At 47.8% G+C, this 25,650-nt stretch overlaps 1 protein-coding gene across 3 annotated transcripts in view; it reads left to right on the top strand.

Moving 5' to 3' along the window:
* Positions 1-25,650, top strand: part of Rptor (regulatory associated protein of MTOR complex 1) — a 309,261-nt gene that overhangs the window by 107,757 nt on the left and 175,854 nt on the right. For 2 of the 3 annotated variants that reach the window (XM_041635818.1, XM_041635817.1), the window contains exon 4: positions 13,437-13,595. The exons of the other annotated variant lie outside the window; for it this stretch is intronic. In XM_041635818.1, the coding sequence (XP_041491752.1) occupies positions 13,437-13,595 (159 nt within the window). The remainder of the gene's footprint in view (positions 1-13,436; positions 13,596-25,650) is intronic. 3 annotated transcript variants of the gene reach the window in all.

Genomic DNA, 25,650 nt, shown 5'->3' with positions numbered 1-25,650 from the left:
GTTTAGTCATCCCTCCAGCCCCTTGTCTACAACTTTTAAGGTCTTCTTTTAAAATGAAATTAACTTCATTTTATAGTTATGTGAAGTTTTCCTGATTTCAAGTTAAACAAGTCAAGGATGTCAGGGAAATCTGCCTGCTAATCCTGTTTCCTAGCCAACAACCCCCACACGTAATATTCCAGTAATGTGTGATATGTATGTAAGACTTGTACTTTTCTTTTTCCCCCCAAAAATTTCAAAGGAGTATTTTTCTTTTCTGTATTAATGGTGGGCATAATGCACATGATTTTCTTCTTAGTGATTTTTTGGGGGGGGGCCGGTAGGCACTCTATCTATCAGATTAGAAACCAAGGCCCACTTTGGAATGAAAGCTCTGTTCTTTACTCAAACTCAGAGCTCTTCCATTGTGGGCCATTGGTCTGCTGTGAAGGCGAACCCGCTCCTGCATGTGGGAATGAATGGTTGCAGGCCGTCCTTTATACTGCAGCCGGCAGTCCTGACGACCTAGCACACCGCAGGTGCTGCCTGCTGAAACTCCAGGGCAGGGCTAGCTGAGAAGGGTGTGTCCTGTGTCTGTAAGTCCTGTGTCGGTGCAGGGCCCCTGCCAGCAGGTCTGAGGAGCCGAAGGGAACCCTTTTCTTCAGGCGTGGAGTAGCCTGATGTGTAAGCTAAGATTTCTGTTTTTGGACCGTTGCCTCTTTTTCCAATCAAGGAAGGCAGACTTGTTGGTGAATAATGATAAGGGAAAGAGAGATGGTTTTACAAATCTCATGTGAAGCTGCTCTTCTGGGACAGACCCGTGGTGGAACCCGAAGGGTTGCCGCCTTCTCCCTTCTGCATCCGTGTGGCTGCTGCTAACCCACTGGATGGGTCTGCCAGGCTCACACAACTGAGACCCTCTGTGTGGCCCCATGCAGCGATGGCCTTTTCTTCCTTGTGGTAGAAATCCAGGTTGTTCTGGTTGTCAATGAAGGGAAATGAAGACATCTGGCTAAGGCTAGTGAAGTAATCTAAACTAGTGTCAGAAAGCCGTCCTGCTCCTCCAGCATGGTCCGCAGGAATGCCTAGAGTGAGCTCTACTGGCAAGATACTCATTGTACCCTCTCATACTCAGACCTCTGTACTCCACCTGGTCTTTCTTTTAAAAGGAAGTGAATGGAATTACAGGCTGCACCTGTGTGCACTGCCGAATGACGTTTGTACTAGAGACCCAGGGAAGTTGGCTCCTGATACCTGGGCAGACCCCGTAGATGCTCAACACTCAGCAGTGCGTTTGGACCACGTTTTGCTGTGGGAGTGGAAGGTGGAGGCTGTAATTTTCTTCTTACAAGCTCCTCTGGCCTGGTGTTTCGCCCTTCCTTCCTTCCTTCCTTCCTTCCTTCCTTCCTTCCTTCCTTCCACATTTGCTCTTCAAGCTTGGCCTTTCATGGTGCTGTGCAATCCCAAGGCTGCTCTGCTGTGCTGTTCTAATACATGTTAATTTTCTGTGTGGTTTGAGACCTTGTGAGGTATGACCTACCCTTTTGAAATTTGGTTAGTGTCACAATCTTCAAGTCATTTTTGACAACATGAGCCATGTCTGAATGATAGCCATGGCAGTCATACAGGTTCAGCTGGGAGGTCTCTGTTTCCAGTGAGTGGTGCTAGTCCCCGTGGCCAAAGTCCAGTCTGCCCTCCCATCCCATCCCATCCCATCCCATCCCATCCCATCCCATCCTGCTTATTGGATTTCCCAGTCCGTCCTCCCTCCCTCCCTCCCTCCCTCCCTCCCTCCCTCCCTCCCTCCCTCCTTCCCTCCTTCCCTTCCTTCCTGGTTCGTTAGCTCATGTAGTGTCTGAGGTGACAAGCATAAGACTGCACTGTGATAAGAGCAGGAACACAGATCCAGAGGGAGCATGGCATAGGCTGGAAGCCCCTGATGAAGGCTGGTGCGGTGAGTGACAGGTGCGGCCAACCACGAACTTTGTCAGAGCATTGTGAGTTTTCAAGTAGTCTTGGGATTCCCTGCACCAGAAGACAGGTCTGAGAAGATTGTGGGGGATGTTCTTGTTTCAACATGGGGATTGCATGTCTGGTGGACCAGAGGCGCAGAGCACAGGGGCGGACTGCATGGAAGTGGATAGATCATATAAGGTGTGATTGCCAGTCACAAGTTCCTTTTGTTCTGATTGGTCCTGCTTCTTTTCATTTGCACAACCCAAGAACCCTGTTAGGAGTCGACCCTGGTATGCCAGGGTGGTAAGCAGTAGACTGTAAGGCTGGAACCTGACTTTGGTCTTGAAATTGCCCTGCCACGTGATTCCTGTCTGTAATGCAGGGAGTGCCACCATTGTCTACCCTGTAGAGTGGCGGCAAGGGAAAAGGGATATTAGGAAGTGAACCCCAGAATGTGTCCTGAGAGTTGATGTTACCACTGGCTGCTCACCTGCCCAGGAGAAGCTCTGCCACCTGATAGGCTGGTCCTGTGCTGTTAGGTTTTCAGTGAGAAAGTTTTCAAGTTGAATGGTGGGTAGGTCACTGACCTCGGGCTGAGCTGCAGGCTTCTGTAGAGGTGGCTCTTTGCCATGGATGCACCTGCTTCTTTCCTCTCTAGCCCTCCCTCAGCATGCAGAGTGCAACAGAAGCTGTAACAAAGAGCAGAGGTGTGTCTAGAGGAGGAGCTGCACGTGTGTACACAGGGCGGCGGTGTGTCTAGAGGAGGAGCTGCACGTGTGTACACAGGGCGGAGGTGTGTCAAGAGAAGGAGCTATCACATGTATACACAGGGCGGAGGTGTGTCTAGAGAAGGAGCTGAACGTGTGTACACAGGGCGGAGGTGTGTCTAGAGAAGGAGCTATCACATGTATACACAGGGCGGAGGTGTGTCTAGAGAAGGAGCTATCACATGTATACACAGGGCGGAGGTGTGTCTAGAGAAGGAGCTATCACATGTATACACAGGGCGGAGGTGTGTCTAGAGAAGGAGCTGCACGTGTGTACACAGGGCGGAGGTGTGTCTAGAGGAGGATCTGCATGTGTGTACACAGGGCGGAGATGTGTCTAGAGGAGGATCTGCACGCATATACAAAGGGAGCAGAAGGGCATATCTGGTACTGTTGGAACCAAGATCTTTATCTGCAGTCATTTTGAATGAAGCACATAGACAGTGTGGACATTCCCCCAAAATGATGAATAATCTTGGAACTGGCCAGAGTGGCCTGCTCTTCTGAACTTAAGCAGTCTGAAGGCTGCTTCTAGTACTTCTAAAAACAGCTTAACTCTACCCTGCCCATTCAGAGTTCAGGAACTCGGGCTGCAGAGATGTCTGGCTAGGCCAAGCAAGTAGAAGGTCAGGTGGAGAGGAGGCTGTATGTAGAGACTGTTCTTTTGTTTTTTGGCCACCCAGACCTGAATAATCACACAAACTATAGTAATTACAACACTGTTTGAGCAATGGCCTAGGCATATTCCTAGCTAGGCCTTGCATCTTAAATTGACCCATTTTTATTATTTTATATTTTACCATGAGGCTCATGTTTTGTTACCTCTTACTTCTTGGGCTACTATATGGCACCTGCCTGACTCTGCTTCTTTCCACCTCTGCTTGGATTTTCCATCTTGCTATATTCTGCCCCGCCATAGGCCAAAGTAGCTTCTTTATTAGCGAATGGTAATAAAGCATATTCACAGCATACAGAGGGAATCCCATACCAGGAGGCAGCCCAGGGATGATGAAGATGCTGGTCCATGCTCTGTTGTTGTGATGAGATGTTTATTTGTCCAGCACCATTTCCCCACATCCCAGGATGCTGATTAAACTGTAGCAAGCTGGTACCAACCTTGTTCTTGTGGCTCTTGTCCCTCTCCAGCAGCCTGGGGTCATCTGGCCTCTGGCTGCTGTCCAGGCCGTTGTTCACATTGCAGAGACCCAAGGGGTTCATGGACAAAGTCAGCTAGCTTTTGTTTTGTGTTCTATGAAGGGATTGAAGTGAGAGGCTGGTCTTTTAGTGACAGTGTCAGGGAAAGGGGCACACAGAACAGCATATCCATGGAAGCCTTAACAGGAAATTAAAGTTCTAATGGGGTAGACGTAGTGCCTGAATTACACAAACCTGGGCTACATTCTTCCTGATAAAAGTTAACCCCGAGGTTTTATGAGGTCTGCTAGAGTACTCAGCTAATTGAAGGCAGAAGGTTGTTAATAAAGTAAATGTAGTCTAGACACACATTTAAGTGACGTGTATATCCAGAGACAGGATCTGAGGGGTGCCTGTCTGTCCTTCTCTCTGCCTGCCTGCCTGTCGTCTGTCTGTTCGTCTGTCCGTCTGTCTGTGGCTGTTACCTCGGAGGGTCATACCACAGGAGGTTAGAATCTACTTTGGGTAGATGAGTACAGGGTGAGACAAGAAATCTAGGAATTTGACCAGAGATTTGGTCTTGAAGGTTCACCCAGGAATTCTGTGTTGTGTGAGACTAAGGCCAAGGACAAGAAGGGCAAAGACCAAGAGAGGAGGAGCACAGCTCAGAGAGGAGCAGCAGCTAAGCAGCTCGAGGTCAGCTGTGCTGGTTAGCTTGTTGTCCTCTAGAAAGAGGGAACCTCAGATGAGAAGACACTTCTGTCACACTGGCCTACAGGCCCGTCTCGGTATTTTCTTGATTACTGTGGAAGGGCCCAGTCCACTGTGGTAGTCCTGGGCTGTGTAAGAAAGCAGGGTGAGAAGCAAGCCAGTAAGCAGTGTTAGTCCATGATCTCTGCTTCAGCTCTGCCTGCCAATTCCTGCCCTGAGCTCCTGTCTGACTTCCCTTCATGATGAACTGTGAGCTCTAGGAAGAAACAAACCCTTGGCCATGCTGCTTTCATAGCAACAGAAAGCAAAGTAGGGCAGCAGGAAAGCCAGATGAAGGACTCGTGGCCTGGAGCTGCAGTTGGTCAGGAAGACCTCTTTGGCCGAGTGCTGCTATGCTACATAGAAACAGCCGGAGGAGTGGCATGGTCAGAGCTGTGTCTGCAGGGTGCTGTGTAGCCCTTGCTTCATGTCCATGTTGGGAGGCTCTTTACCCACTGCCACCCCTCTGATCAACTCTGCTTGGCCATCATTTGATTTTTGCCTTTTGTTCTTTTCCCCTTACTCTCTACTCTTGAAGAGGTTTCTGCAGATTATGACCTGACCTGTGGAATGCATTGTAGGCCCTGCCCTTGTCTGGAAGAAAAAAAATGTCCTTATGGCTTTTTACCAGGTACCTGTTTCAAAGCTGCACTCTCCTGCCTGCTCCCTGAAGGCTTTCCTGGTTCTTCACCACAGACACACAATGTGACTCATAGCCATTGTCTGGCTACTTAGGGCTGGAGGGCTGAGATGGGGAAGGGGCTTGACTGGTGACTGTGTTGAATAGTGTGTGATCTGGGTTCTGTGGCACAAGTGTGGGGGCCTGTGCTTCATACACTGCCCATGTTGAGTCCATGGCCTTGGCGCAGAGATCAGCTGTCCAGGCAGTGTGTCCCCTGCAGAGGAACCTGGCAGTAGTGACAGAGGGCCTGCTTCATTGCTGCTCTCGAACGCAGCCACACTGGGTTGTTTAAGACAACCCTCAACAATAAGGAAATGTGGCTCTGAGCCCCCTGGGTTCAACCTCCCAAGTGCAAAGGCTAGTGCCGCTACTCCAGGTGGTTCATTTATTAGGAAGGAGGAAGGAAGGGAGAAAGGGAGAAGAAAGACAACACCTGGCAAAGATAGGGTCCATTCCCACAGTCCTAGTTGAACAGGACAGTGGTGGCAGAAGTCCTGTGGAGGAAGTAAGCATGTTGCAACTGCTGCACAGGGTTTCCTAGCCCAGCTTGAGGGTTTGTCAAGAGAACATTCAATGAGTGCAGCCTTGCTCTGTCTCTTCCCACTGTGGCTGTTTTAGGCTTATCACTGTATCCCGAGTTCATGAAGGGCTCACACAGCTGCCTCCTACACCATGGCAGCCTTGCCTTCCTACACGATGGTTGCCTGCTCTCTCAGCCTTGTGGGAGCAGGAGTCAGAGAGGACCTGCAGAACCCCATCCCAGGAACCCTTTCTGAATGTGGAGCTGCATGGTGTCACCCAGGAAGGTGATTGTCTAGAGACACCACTGGGGAGAAAGTAGAGTCCAGAGCCCCAGGCTTTCTTCCGATTGTCCTGAGTTACTCATTCTATATTCTTTTCCTCTCTTGCAGGTCCCAGAATCCCCATGACTGTTTTTATTATATCCTAAGAGTTGGCTTTTCAGGAGGACGCCTGGCACAACAGGCAGTGCTTTAGAAACTTGTTTTGTTGTTTTGTGTGCCCAGTGAGATTCCCCAAACCATTGAATGCTTCACCTGCCTGAAGTCTTTCACTCCAAAGAGCCATTATCCAGGCGTCCTCATTTTGAAATGAAACCTTACGTGGTGTGGTGACATTTAATTTACTGTTTCTCATTTCAAAGCCCTTAAAAATATTAATTAATTCCTGTCAACCCCCAGGAGGCACATTATTAATATCCAAAGTGCCTTTCATGCTGGTCCATTAATGTGTCCTCTCAGTGTGATAGGTTTGAAATGAGGTTGAAGCTTTTTTTCTTATTTTTAAATTTTTTTTTTCAATTGCACAAGATTAGACCTCGCTAGAGCCAAGGTCAGAAATGACGAATCCCTAATTTTATTAAGATCGTGGCGTGACTTCAGCTCTGTGGCTTTGGGTGTGCTTTTGGAGAATAACACGGCTGTTGAGGTGTAGTGTCTGGAGGCAATGGGTGAGTTTTCGGTAGAGCTGTGATGTTACAGATGCAGTGTGATAGCTGTGCAGAGTTCACAGAGGCAAGAAAATCTGCTGTGACAGAAAAGAAAGAGAGGTAGGCAGAAAGCCAGGAGTGCCCAGCATTTCCACGAGAGACGGAAGGTCCACGTGAATCTGGACTGGGTAGCAGATGGACATGGCTCCTGGACGGCTGGGCTGGTCTCATTCTGGAGTGTTCTCTTTACTTTCTTTGGAGTCTTGTCCTTCCTTCCTTCCTTCCTTCCCTCCCTCCCTCCCTCCCTTGCATTTTTGAGACAGGGTCTCTCTGTGTAGCCCTGACTGACTGTCCTGGAAGGCAGTCTGTAGACCAGGCTGGCCTTGAACTCACAAAGATCCATCGACCTCTGCAGCCCCCGTACCCCCACCCCCACCATGCTTGGCTTTATGCGGGGTTTATGCGGGGTATTTCTGTGGTTTGTCGCAAGGCACGTGATGGCCACTGATGCCGGTGTTTCAGCTGAGCTGGTGCCCTACCCTCCGTCCCATTGCTCAGAAAGCTGAAGTTCTGCACACTCCCTTCTCGGTCAGCTGCAGCTCATGGCTTTGGAAGCTGATTGAAGTGAGCGAGTCTGCTGTGAAGGAGCAGAGCGTGCACTGCCCGCTGAAGGGCAGACTCTGGGGTGGGGTGAGAACTGGTGACCTTAATGAGAGATGCTGGGAACCATGAGGCATTATGTCCTCTGGCTCCTTGTGAGAATATGCACTGTTTATGGCTGTGCTGTAAGACAAGACGTGGGCTGTGAGTGTACCCACTGCTGTGTGGGCAGTCATTGTTACAGATGGTAAGGAAGTGTGCTCCAAGAGCATGTGTTAATCCCACCAGGTGAGAAGAAGACTATTGCCACAATTTTAAGCCAGATTTGAAGTAAGCTTTAATTAAATACTGGCTAGGATGGTGGACTCTGGTCAGGCCCATTCCTGGGTTCCCAGAAAATGCCAACAAGTCCATTTTTGCTTGTAAAGGCAAATCTATAAAGATACATTTCTCACCAGGTCCAATCATGGACAAACATGCATCCTGACATACTTCCTGCCTGTGTATTCCCGCCTACATCCCATCAGGGGCAGGCATTCATCCTGACATAGTTCATGGCTATGTACCGTACACCTACAAGTGATCAAGCACATCTCTGTTCAATTGGGTCAGACACACTTCCTTAGGGGAGTGGAAACACGTGGCTTACAATCTTACATAAAACAGCCTCCAGCATCTCAGGAAGTGTCTGTACTTTTACAGGTGAGAGACATTTTGTTTTATGCATCTCTTAGGTACAGTAATTAAAACTTAAACCAAAACTTTAGTTCTCACATGTGGTCACGAGCAGTGATGGTGTCTGGGCCTTTTGGTGTCGTACAGAACGTACAGGGGATTTCAGCAAATGGAGGACTGAGCATATGCACGAAGGTCAATTAGCCTTTTATTCTTGTTTCCCAGTAAGATTTTGAGGGAAGAGAAAGCTGTTAAAGTGAGTGTTTGTAACCCCAGGGCTGGTGGGGAGGCACAGCCCCTGCTGCCACCACACCTTCTCTTCTGATGAGCAGATCCACCTTCTGGCAGCTTCCCTTCCTTTCCTGTTTGCTCGCCTCACATCTCCTCACTACGCTAAGAGTCTTCAATAAAGGAGAAAGAGGCCCCCTTTTCTGCATTTCTTCCTGGTAGAGTATTTCTCTTAGTTCTCATGCCCACCATGGACTACAAGCCTCTGTTGGCTGCACTTTGTATTAACAGCAGGAGGCGACTCTGCTGTTGGGACCTGGCCTCCTCCAGGGCTTGCAAACCTCTAAGATGACTGGAATTTGGTTTATGATTTCCCTGCTAGTTCTCTTGGTAGTAAATAGAAATGTTTCTGCTTTTCCTGTGTTTTCACAAAGAGAGTAAGTATCATTCAGAGCCCTTTTTGGCTACTCTTTGTCAGCTCCCAAAGAAATCCAGACAAATGGCTCCTGTGGTGTCTGTTAGCAGACCGAGCTGGTCACCACGCCCATTCAGTGCTGGTGGCCCCTGCCCTAAAACTCTCTAGTCCAGGCTTTTCTGTTCCTTTCCCCAGCTTCTCTGTCCTATATAACCCTGCCATCTCAGCCTTGTGCTCTCTTGGTTCTCTTGGTCCTCCGATCCTCTCTTGGTCTGCTTGCCTTTTCTTTTCACCTCCCCTCTACCTCTCCCTCTCCCTCTTCTTTCTTTTCTCAATCCAAAGGCTGAGAAGCTTTCTTACCCTTCTCAACTACTTCCTGTGTCTCTATATGTTCTGGGTCCTTCAAAACTGTTATGTTGATCTGGTCAGCTAGTAGCTCTGTCCTGACTCAAGGTCAGTTTTATCGGCAGTTTCAGGGGTGTCAGAGTCTGATCAGAATCCCACAACAGTGTTCAGAATTCAGTCTGTGTCTTAAGCAATATTACTCAGGGACACAATGAAACCCAGTGATTAGCTAAGAACAAGTCCACCATTCTTTTTTTTATTAGTTCTTAAAATTTTATTTATTTATACTTTATATGTGAGTGCTCTACATGTATGCCTGCAGGCCAGAAGAGGGCACCAGGTCTCATTAGAGATGGTTGTGAGCCACCATGTGGTTGCTGGGAATTGAACTCATCCCTGCTCTGAGCCATCTCTCCAGCCCCTGATTCAACCACTCTTAACTCTCCTGAGAGTGGAGGTCGTGCGTGGTAAACACTGGCTTTACCGCTGTACTCTAGCCTCTTTCCAGTCTTCTGCTGTGCAGGTTTGCAGCCAAGCACCATAACTGCCCTGTATCCAAGTGCTGTTTCCCACAGCACTTTACAGAGCTGTACTGACATTCACTTGGTGTCACTTTGATGTTCATCATTTTGATTCGTTCCTTCACTAATTATAATAATTAATGTCACTAGCAATCTGGTGTCACTGAACAACCTTGCTGTTGGTAGTGTGTCATCGCGCTGTAGAGAGAACCAGACACACCCGGTATTGAAGGGCACACACTGAATTGTAAGTCGTGCTCGCCCCACATTGTCTGTAGCTTGATTCAGTCATTTGTACACAGTGGATAGTAAGCGATGTCAGGTTTCTCAGACATCACCCTCTTCAGAGAGGCTCCAGAGAGTCCAGGCCCCAGCAGGCTATTTCAAGCATGGGGAAGATGTGGCTGGAGGTCTCCCAGGCAGTGATGCCCACCTGCCTAGGCCTACATCAGCATCCCTGCCCTCCTCCCTGTGCTTCTCTGAGTACCTCTTCCCACGGGGGCCTTGAGCCTGTGCTTGGGACCTTTTGCTGTGGGTTAGCTTTCCTGCAGGCCCTAGTGATACCACCCTGTTTTCTTTTATGAGCTACATTCTGGTCTTGAGTGAGGAAACCCTGAGAGGAGTTGCACTTAGTCATCTGCAGTAGTGACTTCAGCCTCCGTCATGGCTCCATACTGATGGAAGGGTAGCACGAATTCTAGTTGGTCTTAATACTAAAAACCCAGAGTCAGATATAGGGGTTAATGTTTAAGATCAGAGAAGCAGAGAGGCCAGACACTAGAGAATTCTTTTACTTCTACCAATGCTCAGACCAAAGGGATGATCCTGTCCTCAGACAGCATCTCCAGACTCCATCTGTCTCCACCAAACCTCAGACTGCTCCTGTCTCCTCCCTCCTTATATTTCTCTCTCCACTCAGCCATAGCACTCCTGTCTCCACCTCCCTAGTGCTAGGATTAAAGGATTGTGTGAGTGCTGTTTCTCTTTTAGACAGAAGCAGTCTTTAGCCCAGGGTGACCCTGAACTAGAGATCCGCCTGTGCCCAGGGATTAAAGGTGTGCGCCACCACTCCCTGGCCTCTAGTGGTTTAGCTCTGCACCCTGATCTTCAGGCAGGCTTTGTTAACACATGAACAAAATATCACTACAGGAAGTAGTTTGCTAAGTGATCTTGGGAGGACCGTGTAAGTCAGTGAGGCGCTGGCGGATTCTCATCTCAGAAACTCCAAGGGGCTTTTACTTTCAGGTGGTTTTGCTTGGTGCCTTTGTCTACGTCCACATGCTCCTTCTCCAGAGAGTCCACCCTGGGGCGGGAGAGGGGCTTCTTATGTAGTGAATCACCTCTGGCCATAGCTGTGAGTTGTCCTAGGAGGGAGCAGATGAGCGTGTTCCAGTGCCCAGAACCATGTCTCAGAAGGTTGCCTGTCCTCACAGATGTCCATAGGGGAGGCCAAGCATGGTCATCAGTGGGGGGCTGGACTCCGTTTCTGCTGTTCCTTTCATGTGTAACCTTTTCTCGCTAAAGGCTCGGTGACCTTCAGAACTTTCACGGTGTTCCCCGCTTCCTGTTCTAACCCTTACCATCTTTTCTGCTCTTCTCTCAGTGGGTGCTGGCCGACCCCTGCTGTGTCACGGTCACATCCTCCTCCACAAAGGCACTGGGTTCTTGTTTACCAGTGTGACCTCCTAAAAGGAGAGGGAGGAGCAGTTGCCCTCTTCTGTGGTGGTCTGAGGTTGGACTGCTGGTTCCACTCACCCCCGGGCAGAATGGAAGATAAGAAAGTAGAGAGTAGTTTGTTACACTTGTTACACGTCCTTTAGCAGAATAATAATAGCATTAGACTTTTCAGTAGGGCCTGTGACCTAGCCAGCCATAGGATTTGGGCCCAGTTAATGGAAACAAACATGGTTTTTGTCTTGTAGAGTGGATTTTAAATCCAATGAAAGACATAAGGTTCATAAATATAACATTCATGACAGTATTGTATCCCTGCATATTTTGCCAGGCGAGGTGCTGTTGTAGCTTGCAGGGTGCACAGCTGCGTCAAACTGCTGGTGACCGCCCTTGCTTTTCAGAATGCACAGCGCCTTCCTTTCCACTATGAGTGCTAGACAGCAGGGTGACGCAGCCACCTTGATCTCTCCATGCTCGGTGAGTAAGTGTTGCACCTTCAGCTGTAGGTGACCAAGAGTGACAGTCAGCTGCCTTCAGCAAGGGAGCAGGATACAAAATTAGCACACGAACCTCAGTAGCCTTCCTATATACCAAGAACAAACATAGTGGGAATGAGATCAAGGAAACAATCTCCTTTACCATAGATTAAAAAACAAAACCCAAACCATGGACTCCATCTAACCAAGGAAATGAAATCTAACTTGGTACAATGAAAGCTGTAAGAACTGAAGAATTTACCAGAAGATGGAAGGGCCTCCCATGCTGATGGATTGGTAGGATTAATATTGTGACAATTACCATCCTGCCTAAAAGCAATCTACATATTCAGTGCAACCCCCATCAAAATTCTATTGCAATTCTTCACAGAAATTAAAACACATATGGAAACACCAGGCAGGACCCAGGATAACCAAAACTTATCGTAAACAATAAAAATAAACGAGGTATTACCATCCATTGTGCTATTTTTTCTTAGAAATCAAACAGTACAAGTTTCCTGAGCTGCGTTATATGCAAACATATACATTACTTTTTAAGATCAATCATATGACCTTTCACTGTTTTTCTGGTGGGTTCTGCTGTAGTTTTAAGAGAGAACATGGTGTGCTCTAGTGTTCTGATGATCCTCTACTACCCCAGGCTCTGTTCACTGGGATTTTACCATTAAAAGTTAAGTGTAAGGCACAGAATAAATGGAGGGAACCAGAGACTCTGGCCCCACCATTGACTTCAACATCCTCGGTGCATTACCAGACTCATCTCTGCCCTGGTCCTCAGCTCGTTTCACCTACAAGCTAGCCCAGGTTTTAACAAATCAGCTGTTAGAAAAGTTTAACTCTCAGCTCTACTCCCGAGAAGCCCAGGTGTGTGGCTCAAACTCTGGTGTCTCTGTGCTGAGGTTCCCTGATCTGGGATCTTGAGCCCCAATCATATCATCATAATTAGACGCCCTGCAGGATTTGGGGTTTCTAGGAAGGTTGTCCCACACCAACTGTGGGGGTTTCCCTTTTCTGTGTTTTCTTAGTTTTCCTTGCACGTCTTTTCTGTCCTCTTTGTGGGTTTACATATCAGCTTGTTTAATTTCATAAATACCTTGCTAGATGTTTGCTGCGGTTGTATTGAATGTGGGGCTGGCTCTGGGAAAGCTTGAGTGTCTGCTGAGGTTGGTTCAAGTCCTATATCTCTGTTTCCCTGGTGTGCTGGCCAGTTCCCACGGTGAGGTTCCACATCGTTCCTCCTGAGCTATCTCCTAGCTGTTTAACTGTGGTTTTGTTACTGGGATTTTCTTAGTCATCTCTGTTGTTTGTGTTTGTAAAGACCTTGGTGTTCATTTCAGGACCTCATCCCTAGGTGTTCAGTGTCCACTGAGCAGTGGAAGAGGACTGTGTGGAGTCAGACACCGCTTCCGTCTCTTTATAACTTTGCCGTTGCTGCTGTGTGTGCTGCAGGCCCTTGCTTGAGTAAATTCTCTATGCTCCATGTTCTAGGAAGGTTTTCAGGGCAGTCTCTTCCTGAAGGGTCCCTTCTTGTGTTTGACTTGTATTGGCATGTAACGGCTGTCTTTAATTCATGTCCAGTGTTAATGTTGTTAGTGAAAACAGCCACATGACCACACTCTCTTCTAGCGGGTCCTCACTTTTTAATGCAAAAGCTTAGGGCCACCTGTGTCCTTAGCTGCTCCCTGTAGCTTAGCATCCAGGAGGAGGATCTCTCTGGCCCTTCCCAGTGTGTGACAAGTATCTCCTTTCTTTTTCTACCACAGGCTCGGTACAAGCAGAGCCTCGATCCCACTGTCGATGAAGTAAAGAAGCTTTGTACATCCCTGCGCCGGAACGCCAAGGAGGAGCGGGTCCTCTTTCACTACAATGGTCACGGGGTGCCCAGGCCCACGGTGAATGGAGAAGTCTGGGTCTTCAACAAGGTGGGCCTACCCTCAGCCTCCACTCTCCTTCCCTAGAAGGCGTGTCAGTTTGGGTGTCCCCTGAGGTCTCCTGCCTGTAGCTTTTGCTGGCTGAACCCTGGGTGTTTCACCCGTTCAGCTTTTGGAGAACAGTGACAGGTGACACGCCGCAGGCCAGCAGCCAGGGTGCCTGATTGAGGGTGATCAGGCAGAGGAGCCATTTCTTTTGGAGGATGTATTGACGTGGATTCCATTTGTATCATATATTCTAAATACGAGCAGGGTGGGGGAGGGGCTCACAGGCCACAACATACATTTGAGGTCAGAGGACCAACTTTCAGGAATCAGTTCCTTCCTTCTAGCATGTAGCTCCTGGGAACTGAACTCATGATGTCAGGCCTGACAGCAACCTACTAAACTATCTTGCTAGCAAAGTTAGAAGAAAAGGCAGATTTTAAAGGAATATGGTGTCATGGACCACCAGGAACTCTGGAACTCAGGAAAGGAGCCTGGAAGCCCTGGGAGCCCTGTGTGCCCTCCATCATCTCATGCCCTTCTCATCCTTTCTTCTACATTCTGACTTCAGGGCACAGAGGAATCCAAGCTTCCTATTCTCTGGTTGTGTCATATCAGATCATATCTGCAGACAGAATCATTTCAGAGAGGACGGGTTTATTTTAGCTTATTGAATATATACATAGCATTGTGTGTGTGGATGTGTGTGTATCTGTGTTTGGGGTATGTGTGTGCTTGTATGGTCTTAAGTGAGTGCATGTGGAGGTCAGAGGTCAGTGTGGAGAGTCTTCAGTTGCTCTCCCTCTTATTTTGCTGAGACAGGGTCTTTTCTGAATCTAGGCTTGCTGTTTTGGCTTGGTTGTCTGGCCAGGAAACCTCCAGAACCCTCCAGTTTCTGCCCCATGGTGCCGGGGATGTAGACACTCACCACTGTGTCAGACTTTTCCTGGGTACCAGAAATCTCTGTGTGCTTGTGCAGCAAGCACTTTATGCACCAAGCCATCTCCCTAGCTCCTGTTTTGGTTCATGCCATCGTAGCAGGTAACTTCTGGTAGCTGGAGTATCCAACTGCTCTGTGTTACATGGCACCACGTGGAAGCGCAGACCAGGGCCAGAAGTGGCACCAAGTTATAACCCTCAAACCCTACCCAGCGACCACAAGTCACTCAACCGTTCCCCATGTCCACCAGCTGGACACCAATATAGTTGTTGATTTTTTACTCTTTTCCTCTGCTCTTTGGGGGGGCCTACCGCCAACTCCCAGATAAATCACACACGGAGTCTTATTCCTTCTTATGGATGCCCCGCCTTGGCTTGGCCTATTTCTAGCCAGCTTTTCTTAAATTATCCCGTCTATATTTTGCCTCTGGGCTTTTACCTTTATGTATTTCTGTATACCCCTTTTTACTTCATATCAGTGGCTTGCTGTGTAGCTGGGTGCCTGGCCCTGGAATCTTCCCTGCTCCTTTCTTCGCTCCCTTCTTGGTCTTTCTTCCTAGATTTCTCCAGCCTTGCCTCTCTTTTCTTCTGCCTTGCTATTGGCCAATCAGCTCTTTATTAGACCATCAGGTGTTTTAGACAGGCAAAGTAACACAGCTTCACTGAGTTAAACAAATGCAGCATAAAAGAATGCAACACATCTTTGCATTATTAAACAAATGTTCCACAGAATAAACAAATGTAACTTATCTTAAAATAATATTCCACACCAGACTGATGTTGAAACACATGAGTCTCTTACAGACCTTTCAAAGTCAAACCATAGCATGGGTCCCAGTGGTTTTAAGTTGATGCACTGGGGCCATCCTGTGGGTGAAAATACAGGGGTCTTGATTCTTCCTTTTGGTAGATGTGGACTCCCTCAGTTGCAGACATTGGTTTGGACTTTGGTGGGTTAGGATTGGGCACAGGCATAGGGTTCCAGTCGTTTTTCTTGTTGGATTTGGACCCTTGCCCTGATCTACTGCATGTGCTTTTCCCTGTTTCCTGAAGATTCATCCTTGAGTAACCACCAGTGCTGCTAGGTGTCTGTCTGTCCCCTCCTCATTCCTCGTGTGCAGGGCAGCATCAGATGGGTCTTCTCTCTGTCCCCATGCCTCCTCCTCGCTGCGTTGGCTGTGTGTGGGAAAGGGACATTTGGTACAACTAAGATTTCCCTGGAACTTGTTGAATACGTGTGGGTGCTGCTGATAGCTAGCCACACAGCCTCTCTTCCTGGGTTGTTTCTTTTTGTCTTACATATTTGTTGGAACTCTGTATTCTAGGCAGACACTCTTCACCATCCTCTAAATTTATGGTTTGTTTTTTATTCTGTTTGTGGTTGCCTATGATGGACAGGGGTTGTTTATGCTGGACGGATCTCACTCGCTGTTCTCTCTGGAGACAGCAACATCTCACCTAAGCTTTCCTCAAAGTTTTGTGCCTGAATCAATTATAATTAGGTCTTTTTTTGACCCAGAACTTTTTTATGTGTATCATGAGGTGGGGGATCTGCGTTTGTCCTCACAGCCTGTGCTACTTCACCGTTCACGCCAGCTTTGACCTGGGCCAGGCTTCTTCAGCTTTGTTCTGTGCCCATCAGGTGTCTTGATTTTCAGTGCTTAGTGTAGGGGGACACAGGCACCCTTTGTTCTTGTTGGTGTTTTGGCTAATCTTGGCCTTTTGGTCTAATAAGAAAATACTGACTCCATTTGTTTGTTTCCATAAGGCGGCTTGTGGGACTGGAGGGATGGTTCTGCAGTTAGAGCACTTGCTTCTCTTCCAAAGGACCTGAGTTCAGTTCCTAGCATCCTCACTGCCCACTTCTGGACTCCACAGGCACCTACATAATCAATCTCTCTCTCTCTCTCTCTCTCTCTCTCTCTCTCTCTCTCTCTCTCCCCCCCCCCTCTCTCTCTCTCTCTCTCACACACACACACACACGTAAGAATAAAGTAAATCTTAAGAAAAAGAATACTTGTTGAAATATGTCATTTTTTTTTTTTACTGGGGTTTATGGGAAGGCTGATTTCCAAACTCAGTAGATTCTAAAGTTTGTCCGTATGTACTGCTGCTTTTCCTGATAGATGATGTCATTTGTAAATGGATGTTTTTATTTCTCCTTCTCTGGTTTGTGTCTTGTATGAATTGTACTTGTTTTGCAGTGCCGGCCTCTGAGAGAAGCAAGCAGTGATGGGGATACCTTGTCTCCTCTGTGAGGAATACCTTGTCCCTGTGAAAGGGGAGGATGGAAACATTTTGTTGTTTTTTTTTTTGAGACTGGGTTTTTCTGAGTAACAGCCCTGGCTGTCCTTGGAATTCTCTTTGTAGACCAGGCTAACCTCAAACTCAAAGAGATCCTCCTGCTTCTGCCTCCCAAGTGCTGGGATTAAAGTCGTGCACCGCTGCCTGGTGAAAACAGTTATTATCAGCTGAAGAACTTTGCTACTCAGGAATCAGGAGACGGTGTTGGTTGCTCCGAGGCATCTGTTGTGCTGTGTGTTGGGTTAAAAAGGTATAGTCCTGCTTGCTTCATTCTTAGTTCTGAGGAGATGCTGTCTCTGCTAGAGTCATTGTTTCTGTTGAGACTGGCAGAGTGCTTTTTCTCCTGAAGCCGACACAGCGCTGTGTGACAGCACCTGTTCTTGGTGGCCTGTTTGTCCCCAGTCATCTGCTTCACACATCGGTTTTCCCCAGCTTCTGTGCTCCCCGGTGAGATCTTCCTAGATTTTTCTTACTCTTGTCTTTGTCTGGCTTGAGTAATCAATACTCTGTGGCCTGAGAAAACGAATAGGAGATTTTCCTTCTGCATTTGTAAGACTTGAATCATTTGACTGCCCAGGGCTGGATTGTTGTGAAGTCTCTGGCTGCTGCTCTGGTTTTCATGGTTAGAACTGGGTGTTCATTTCTTCTGACCTTTCAACACAGCTTCTGAATTTGTTGGTACTTGATGCTCAGAATACCCCTTGCTACTGTGTTTGTCTAGGTAGGGTAGTGGTGTGTGTCTCTCGTTCTTGGGGCCAAGCTCACGGGCTTGCTTTCTGTTCTTAGTTGCTCTAATGAGAGGCACATGTGCCTTTATCTGTCCCAGAAGGGGGACAGAACAGTGACACCTCACATATGCTGTGTGTGCTCTGTGGGACGTAGTGTCCCCTGCACACTCCATTTAGACCTCATGACACTGGTAGCATGGGCGCTTTCTACCTAAGCACAGTATTGTTACGTTGCCGGGGCCTCACCACCGGTTCCACAGTCTGGTTTCATCAGTGCCCACACTCGCATCTCCCTGCAGCCACCCCACAGAATCTGCCAGGGCTCACGCCTGTGCCCACTCTCCAGGCTGGCTGGCCTCTGTCGCTGTGCTAGCCTTCTGGTCCCCACGTTCCCTCCTGACTTTGGCTGCTTTTTTAGTGAAGTTTTAACTTCAGGCTTTCTCTGGTAAGTTAGTACAGTCTGGCCAGTCTTCAGTGCCGCACGAAGGCCTTCGCTTGTGGAACGCTTTATTGACCAGACAACAGTGAGCTGTCTGGAGCCGCTCCTAGAGTCTGGCTTTGTCTGCAGTTGCCGGGATTGTGGAGGCTCTGTGGTTCTCTCTTACTAGCTCAGTCCTGCCTTACGCTAAGGTCCAGTGGTGTTGGGCAGTCTGTGCTTCCCACAGCCGTGTCTGCTGTAGTGTCGGTGCCGTGCTTCACCTCTCCACTGCTCTCTTCTTCCTTTCTCCTTCCCCCATCCTTTCCCCTCTCTTTTAACTCTGTCTTTTCTAGAAGGCGCTGTACTAGGTGTCTTCAGTATGCACGCGTCCTTTCAGAGCTGCCTCACTTGCCCGCTAGCCAGTTGCAGTCAAGGCTCTCCAAGTCCTATGGCTACACAGCTCAGTTGTCTCTCCCTTACCAGTAGGTAATTCTGCATTGTGTATTCAGCTCTGACAACCACTCAGTTCCTCCTGACTCTTTTCTGCACTACTGTTTATACTTCTGCTCAGGGATTATTTATTTTGAGACAGGTTTTCATGCAGCCTAGGCTGGCCTTGAACTCACGGGTCTTTAGGCTTCTGCTTCAGGAGTTGGGATTCCTAACGTTAGATATGGACTTACGTTTTCGTTCGTGATTGCTGGTGCACATGGTCAGAGTATATTTGGCTTTGTACTACAAGACTTTGTTGCGAGCTCTCTGCTCCCTTTGCATTCCCACCAGTACTGAGTGAAGACACCTTTGGTTCTCATTGTCTGCGTTGACACTGTCAACATCCTGGAATTTAGTCATTATGCAAAATGTGTACTGGAGTCTTGTTGCTGTTGAGTTTATAATTTCTGGTAGTCCTGATGTGTTCAGCATTTCTTCATATGCCTGATCATGGTCTGTTGTCTCCCTTGCTAAGATGTCTACTCAGGTCTGTTTTACCCTGCATTGTGGAAGCACAGCCTATGTGTGCTGAGCATCTGTTCCACATCCTGGGCTTGCCCACTTTAAAAACAGGAAGCTACTTGGCTTGTTGAGCTTTAATAATTCCTCATACGTTTTAGACATTAGTCCCTCATCAGGGAAGCATTTTGTAGTATTTTCAGTTTGTGGCTTGTCTTTATTAATAGTGGGTGTTGTTTTTATTCCTGAAGAGTTTAGAGCAGTCAGAGTGTCCAGGTTCTGATTCAGGTTCTTTGCCTCTTTGTGAGTTTGTGTCAGAATCAGAAGAGCAGGTTGAAGTGTGCCATCCACAGAGGTGCGGCTGTAGCTGAGGGCCGGTCCAAGTAGAGAGTCACTCATACAAGCATGTGGTCCTCTTAACAGTCGCCAAGTACACTTCACCATGAGAAGGACCACTAGGGGTGAAGTGAGGCACCTCCTGATGACAAGCAGGCATCGTGTGTGTCCACACTTAGTATCAGCCTGAAAACACATCAGAATGGACAGAAGAGAAGAAGGAAATACACCTGCTACCTACCCGGGTGTATGGATGCTGAAGATTGATAGTTAAAACCTTTTCAAAGGCCGGGCAGTGGTGGCGCATACCTTTAATCCCAGCACTGAGGAGGCAGAGGCAGGTGGATCTCTGTGAGTTCGAGGCCACCCTGGTCTACCAAGCGAATTCCAGGACAACCAGAGCTGTTACACAGAGAGGCCCTGTCTAAAAAACAAACAAACAAAAACAAAACAAAGCAAAAAAAAAACAAACCCAAAAACCTTTTTCAGAAAGAAAATTCCAAGTAGAACATAGTTTTTCCTATTTGAAAGGTTTGAATGGAAAGATCTGAGCAGCCATTGGTCTCCCTGACTGTTTAAGCAGTGCCGCAGCACTCACCAACACATGTAAACACACTCACTGTTGTGGCAAACTGTACCTGTAATTGTAGCACTCCGGAGTCTGAGACAAGAGGTTGATAAGTTTGAGACCAGCCTGGCCATGCCAAAGAACCTTAACCCTAACCCCCAATCATGTGGGCGCTGTGGTGGACTGCAGGAGGAAGCAGAGACGGAAGGTGTGACAAACCCTAACTTAACCAGGTGTCATTTTGACACCCATGTGCTTTCTGATCTTGAGTGTGCCAAATGCCAGCTCTGTCTCCTTTCGGTCTTCTGTAGTGTGTATCTGGTTCTCCATGGCAGCAAGGTCTTTGTGTTCTTAGATACCAGGTGCCTAGCATCTAAGAGGGCTCGTTTCCTGCCATCTAGGTGAACTAGTCAGTGTATAGTTGGTCATAAAAGCATATTAGTCTCTGGTGCAAATATCTTTTTTGTTTTTTCCACTGTGTTGTCCTGTTGATTGATCCTCTCATAGGTTTTCTATTTAAACGTGATTGTCCACCAGAGACAGACTAGTATTTGTCTAGGTCCAGATAACATGAAACCTCAGTCATACTATGCAGGCCTGTTGCCTTCAAATCTATTCCACATACCCCAGCGAAGCTAGTGCTATTATAAACAATACACTGTAGGGAAAGGAAATATTTAAAACACTTGGATCAAATTTGTCATAACTCCACTTTTCTCTGTAAGTTGCTGTCATCTGCCCCTACTTCGTCCCTTGACTTCTGCAGGAAATCAGGTTCAGCGCTTGATTGTCCTGGGCTTCCTGGTCTGTCAGGCAGTGCCACCACAGCATAGCCACTAGCAGTCCATGAGGTGCAGCACCCATCAGGGAGGAGAGTCGTGTGCTGTTTGAATACCCGTCTTGTCTTCTCAGCAGAGAAAGCCTTTTCCCACTCAGCACACCTTTTTGTCTGCTCTACAGGGCCAACATGACAGAAGCTGTTTCTGATCTTTGCTGTGCAGCGTAGAGCCAAGAGCCTTTCCTGCCTGCAGAGCTAGAGCCCCCTCACCTTGGAGGGCAGGCTGTCTGCTCACCTCTTCTCAGTGCCCTGAACACGGGACTTTTCATGGCTTTATGTTTAGTTTAGGATACCTTTAAAGGTTTGTTTTGTTGACATCCAGATTGTGCATCCTACCAGAAATGCTGTCAGAGGCTGGACCTGCTCTTCACAGTGTCTCTCACAGTATCTGACTGCTCTGGACATCTTGGAGACCACCCTAAAACCAAAGACTATTTCCTGCTAGTTACTGGTCTTTAAGTCAAGTTAAAGAAAAACCGCTGACTGTGTTGTGATAAATCAGGGTGATGCAGGGAAAGATAGATGGGCCCTCTAAGAGGAGCAGAGCCCAATTTAGCAGCCATAAGCAGTGAGCTCCCCTCCTTCCTAGGGACTCCTGCGGGAGGTGAGTCAGCCAAGTGGAGCCCTCTGCTGGGAGAGAAAGGTGTGCTTAGATCGTGAGGACAGCACAGCTTGCAGTGTTAGGAGGCAGAGCACTCTGAGCTGCAAGGATTAGAAAGGATAGAAAAGAGCCTTCACAGGTTGCTGGGGAAGGGGCATGGCCAGGCGGCTTCTGAGCTCCCATCCTCCTCTGCTTTTTGAGACAGCAAAGGACAAACATGGTGGTACACTGAAGTCCAGGCCCCAAGGTGAACCTGAGTGTTGAGGATGCAGTGGTGTACAGTGTGGTAGGCTGCAGATCAAGCTGAAGGGAGCTAAGGCCTGCTTGTGACCAGGATGGAGCAGGGGCTGGTGGCCATCTCTGCCTGGGTATGACGTGGGCCTGGGCTGTGAGCATGTACTTAGGAGAAGTCGGACAGGTGGTATTGGGTCCCCAGCAAGTGGCCTGAGGGAAGAGGGTGAGATCTGGGGATCGGGAAGATCCACAGAGATGTAATGGGGTCCGTGGAACAAAAGTAAGGGGGACCCTGTGTGAGCACATGTGATTTTATAAGTGGGAAGAAGCCTCTGCAAATGCCAGCACACCAGCATCCTCGATCTGCGAGAAGTCCATTTCTTCATCCATTGCCCAACTGATCACATTTCGTCATGGCTGCAGAAAACACTAAGCCAGAGAGGGAGGAGAAGCAAAAGTTAAATGTGGAGGAGGCTGGGGAGGGACCACCCAACGATGCTCTGAGATACAGTTAAATACGATGCTCTGAGATACAGTTAAATGTGGAGGAGGCTGGGGAGGGACCACCCAACGATGCTCTGAGATACAGTTAAATACGATGCTCTGAGATACAGTTAAATGTGGAGGAGGCTGGGGAGGGACCACCCAACGATGCTGTGAGATACAGTTAAATACGATGCTCTGAGATACAGTTAAATGTGGAGGAGGCTGGGGAGGGACCACCCAACGATGCTGTGAGATACAGTTAAATACGATGCTCTGAGATACAGTTAAATGTGGAGGAGGCTGGGGAGGGACCACCCAACGATGCTCTGAGATACAGTTCCCATCAGTCTGGACTTTGGGACTTTCACAGGGAAACTGATAAGTTTTCAGGGAAAGCTCTCAATAGCTGGGACTCTCCGACTGTTCCTGGATGCTCAGGAGCCAGCCGCAGGTGAGGATGGTCCAGAGATGCTGGGTATCGTGAAGTGATACTTGTAAGGCACACGTGGCTGTCAGTGACTTCCACACTGAGCTTCAGGGCCTTAGAGTCCTTAATGCTGAGGGCGTTTGCATTTTTGTTGTTATCATTGCCTTTGCCTTTCCTTTCTCATAGGTAAGGGACTGTACACTCCACGAGTAGCTACAGATACTGTTCTCAAGATTACACAAACACACACGCCCATACAGACACAAGCACATATAGTTTGTATGTTAGATTTTTACATGACATTGTCTCTATCAGGTAAATAGATGCTGCTCCTCTGGATGGAGCAGATAGGTAGCTACTGCTTCTGTTGAAAGACAGATCAGATCAGAGAGGTGTTTTTTGTTTTTGTTTTTTTTTTCATTTTTTTTTATTATTGAGAAAAGGAAGAAAAAAAAAACAAGTTTCCACCTCCTCCCAGCCTCCCATTTCCCTCCTCCTCCTCCCACCCTTCTCCCCTTCCTCCCATCCTTCTCCCCCTCCTCCCACTCCTCTCCCCCTCCCTCTCCAGTCCAAAGAGCAGTCAGGGTTCCCTGCCCTGTGGTAAGTCCTAGGTCCTCCCCCCTCTGTTCATATCTAGGAAGGTGAACATCCAAACTGGCTAGGCTCCCACAAAGCCAGCACATTGCGTAGGATCAAAACCCCGTGCCATTGTCCTTGGCTTCTCATCAGTCCTCATTGTTCGCCATGTTCAGAGAGTCCAGTTTTAACCCATGCTTTTTCAGTCACAGTCCAGCTGGCCTTGGTGAGCTCCCAGTAGATCAGCTCCACTGTCTCAATGGGTGGGTGCACCCCTCGTGGTCCCGACTTCTTTGCTCATGTTCTCCCTCCTTCTGCTCCTCATTGGGACCTTGGGAGCTCAGTCCAGTGCTCCAGTGTGGGTCTCTGTCTCTATCTCCATCCATCACCAGATGAAGGTTCTATGATGATATGCAAGATATTCGTCAGTATTGCTATAGGCTAGGGTCATTTCCGGTTCCCATTGATACAGGCTTTTTTTGTGTAGCCCTGGCTGAACTAGACTGGCCTTGAGCTCAGAGATCCGCGCTGTGGGGTGACGCTCTTGTACACTGTAAAGATCTGTCACTCATATTAGCTCAGTAAACAGTGCATGGCGTGGCTCAGTTGGTAGAGCACGCCCCACTCTGGGCACCAAGTGAAGCACAATTAATAAAAACTCAGAGAGAGAAATTGGGGTTCAACCTGAAGGTTTGAAAAGCAAAACAGACAGCCACTGGCTCTTACCTTTACCTCAGCCCAAATTGGCGATCCTGCCTCCAGGAATCTCAGAATGAGATTGACCTAGAGCTGTTTCCTCCCATTTTATAATCCTCTCTGTTTCTGGGATTAAGGGTGTATACCTCTATCGCCTGGTTTCTGTGGCAAACTAGTGTGGCTACTGGGATTAAAGGTGTGTGTCATTGCTGCCTGGTCTGTAGGGCTGGCCATTGTGGCTGTTTGCTTTTCTGATTCTCAGGCAGGTTTTATTTATTAAAATATGAGTGACATACCCCTCCAGATGTCCACCTGCCTCTGCCTCCTGAGTGCTGGGATTAAAAATGTGCACCACCATTGCCCCCGACTGATCATATAAGTTTTAAAATATGCATTTGTTGGAGAAAATTTATTTGTAACTTTTGTAATTCTATCACCCACACCAGATACCATTATCATTTGTTGAAATTGTTACTTTGAGGTAATGCAGAAGAGTCAAGATAAAAGCCTGAATCTTATTGTGAGGTTGACCATTCTTGCATTTGCTTACAGTAACAGAAAGTCTATAGCAAAAATTCTGCTTCTTGCCTGAAGGTGATGCGCCTTTAATCCCAGCACTCAGGAGGCAGAGGCAGGTGGATCTCTGTGAGTTCAAGGCCAGCCTGGTCTACAGAGTGAGTTCCAGGACAGCCAGGGCTGTTACACAGAGAAACCCTGCCTCAAAAAGCAAATAAATAAATAAGTCTGTTTCTTTAGAGAAAGCCTGGGAAACATCAGCATTTTCTCTTCTTTATAAATTTATAAAGAAATTCCCTGGTGCTGAAAGGTATACTTACCTTCATCCACATTTTAACAGCTTTTTAATAAAGCTGTTTCTAGAGCCACTAAAAACGACATTTGTGAGACACTTGATGCAGTATTCCTCTGACTGTTTGGAGGGAGCTGGAGGTTGGGTAGAGCCTGGGTGATGCAGCCTGCTTCACAGTCTCTCCTTGTTTCCATCAGGTGGACCCTCACTTCCCACCCCTTTCCACTTTGCGTCCTCCTCCCTCGCATTTGCTCACTGTTGCAGCTGGCCTTCCCGCTGTGCATCTCGGTCACGTGGGGCTGTGGGTCTACACTTTCCCCTCCTGATTACTTTTTGTTTGTTTTAATAAATGATGGCATCACTCATGTCTTAGATGACTTGCCTTTTGCATTCTCCTTTATGCCTATCTCTGCCTCCTGAGTGTCGCACCAAAGGCGGGCGCCACCATTGCCCGACTACTTTTATTTTCTTTAAAAAGAATCCTTCTGTCAGTATATTTGTACTGAATGTTTAAAAAAATGAAAAGGAGCAAGACAAACAGAAGTGCGTGTATTTTTGTCGATCCACGGAGTCTTCACTGTACTGTGTAAGACTGTCAGCTGACTAGACTCTGGACCAGCCTCCTGGCCATCTGCAGGCTGCCTAACACATGTTCTCATGCACATGCCAAAGCAAGCACCTGGGAATGCCACTTCAGCTGCTGCTTAGAGATTGGAGCTTTCTGGGGCTGGAGAGATGATGGCTCAATGGTTAAGAGTACTGACTGCTCTTCAGAAAACCCAGGTTTGATTCCCAGCACCAACATAATGGCTGACAATAGCTTGTAACTCCGTTTTCAGGGGATCTGACAACCTCTTCTGCCCTCTGTGGGTACTCCACACACACATAGACGTGCAGACAAAACACCTCACACATTAAAAAAGAAAAGAAAAGAAATTGGGCATTCTATAGCTAGGTATTTTCTTTAAGTAAATGTTCCATGTTTAAGAAATATCTGTTTGGGAACTTGAGAGATGGCTCAGAGGTTAAGAGCACTGACTGCTCTTCTAGAGGTCCTGAATTCAATTCCCAGCAACCACATGGTGGCTCACAACCATCTATGGTGGGATCTGGTGTCCTCTTCTGTGCATGCAGATAAACCAGTCATTAAT

The sequence above is a fragment of the Microtus oregoni genome, unplaced genomic scaffold (assembly GCF_018167655.1).
Source record: "Microtus oregoni isolate MIOR12 unplaced genomic scaffold, Mior012 000048F_ref0000485, whole genome shotgun sequence".
In the NCBI taxonomy this organism is placed as follows: Eukaryota; Metazoa; Chordata; class Mammalia; order Rodentia; family Cricetidae; genus Microtus; species Microtus oregoni.
The sequence above is the reverse complement of the archived record's forward strand: the minus strand, read 5'-3'. Positions and strand labels throughout refer to the sequence as shown.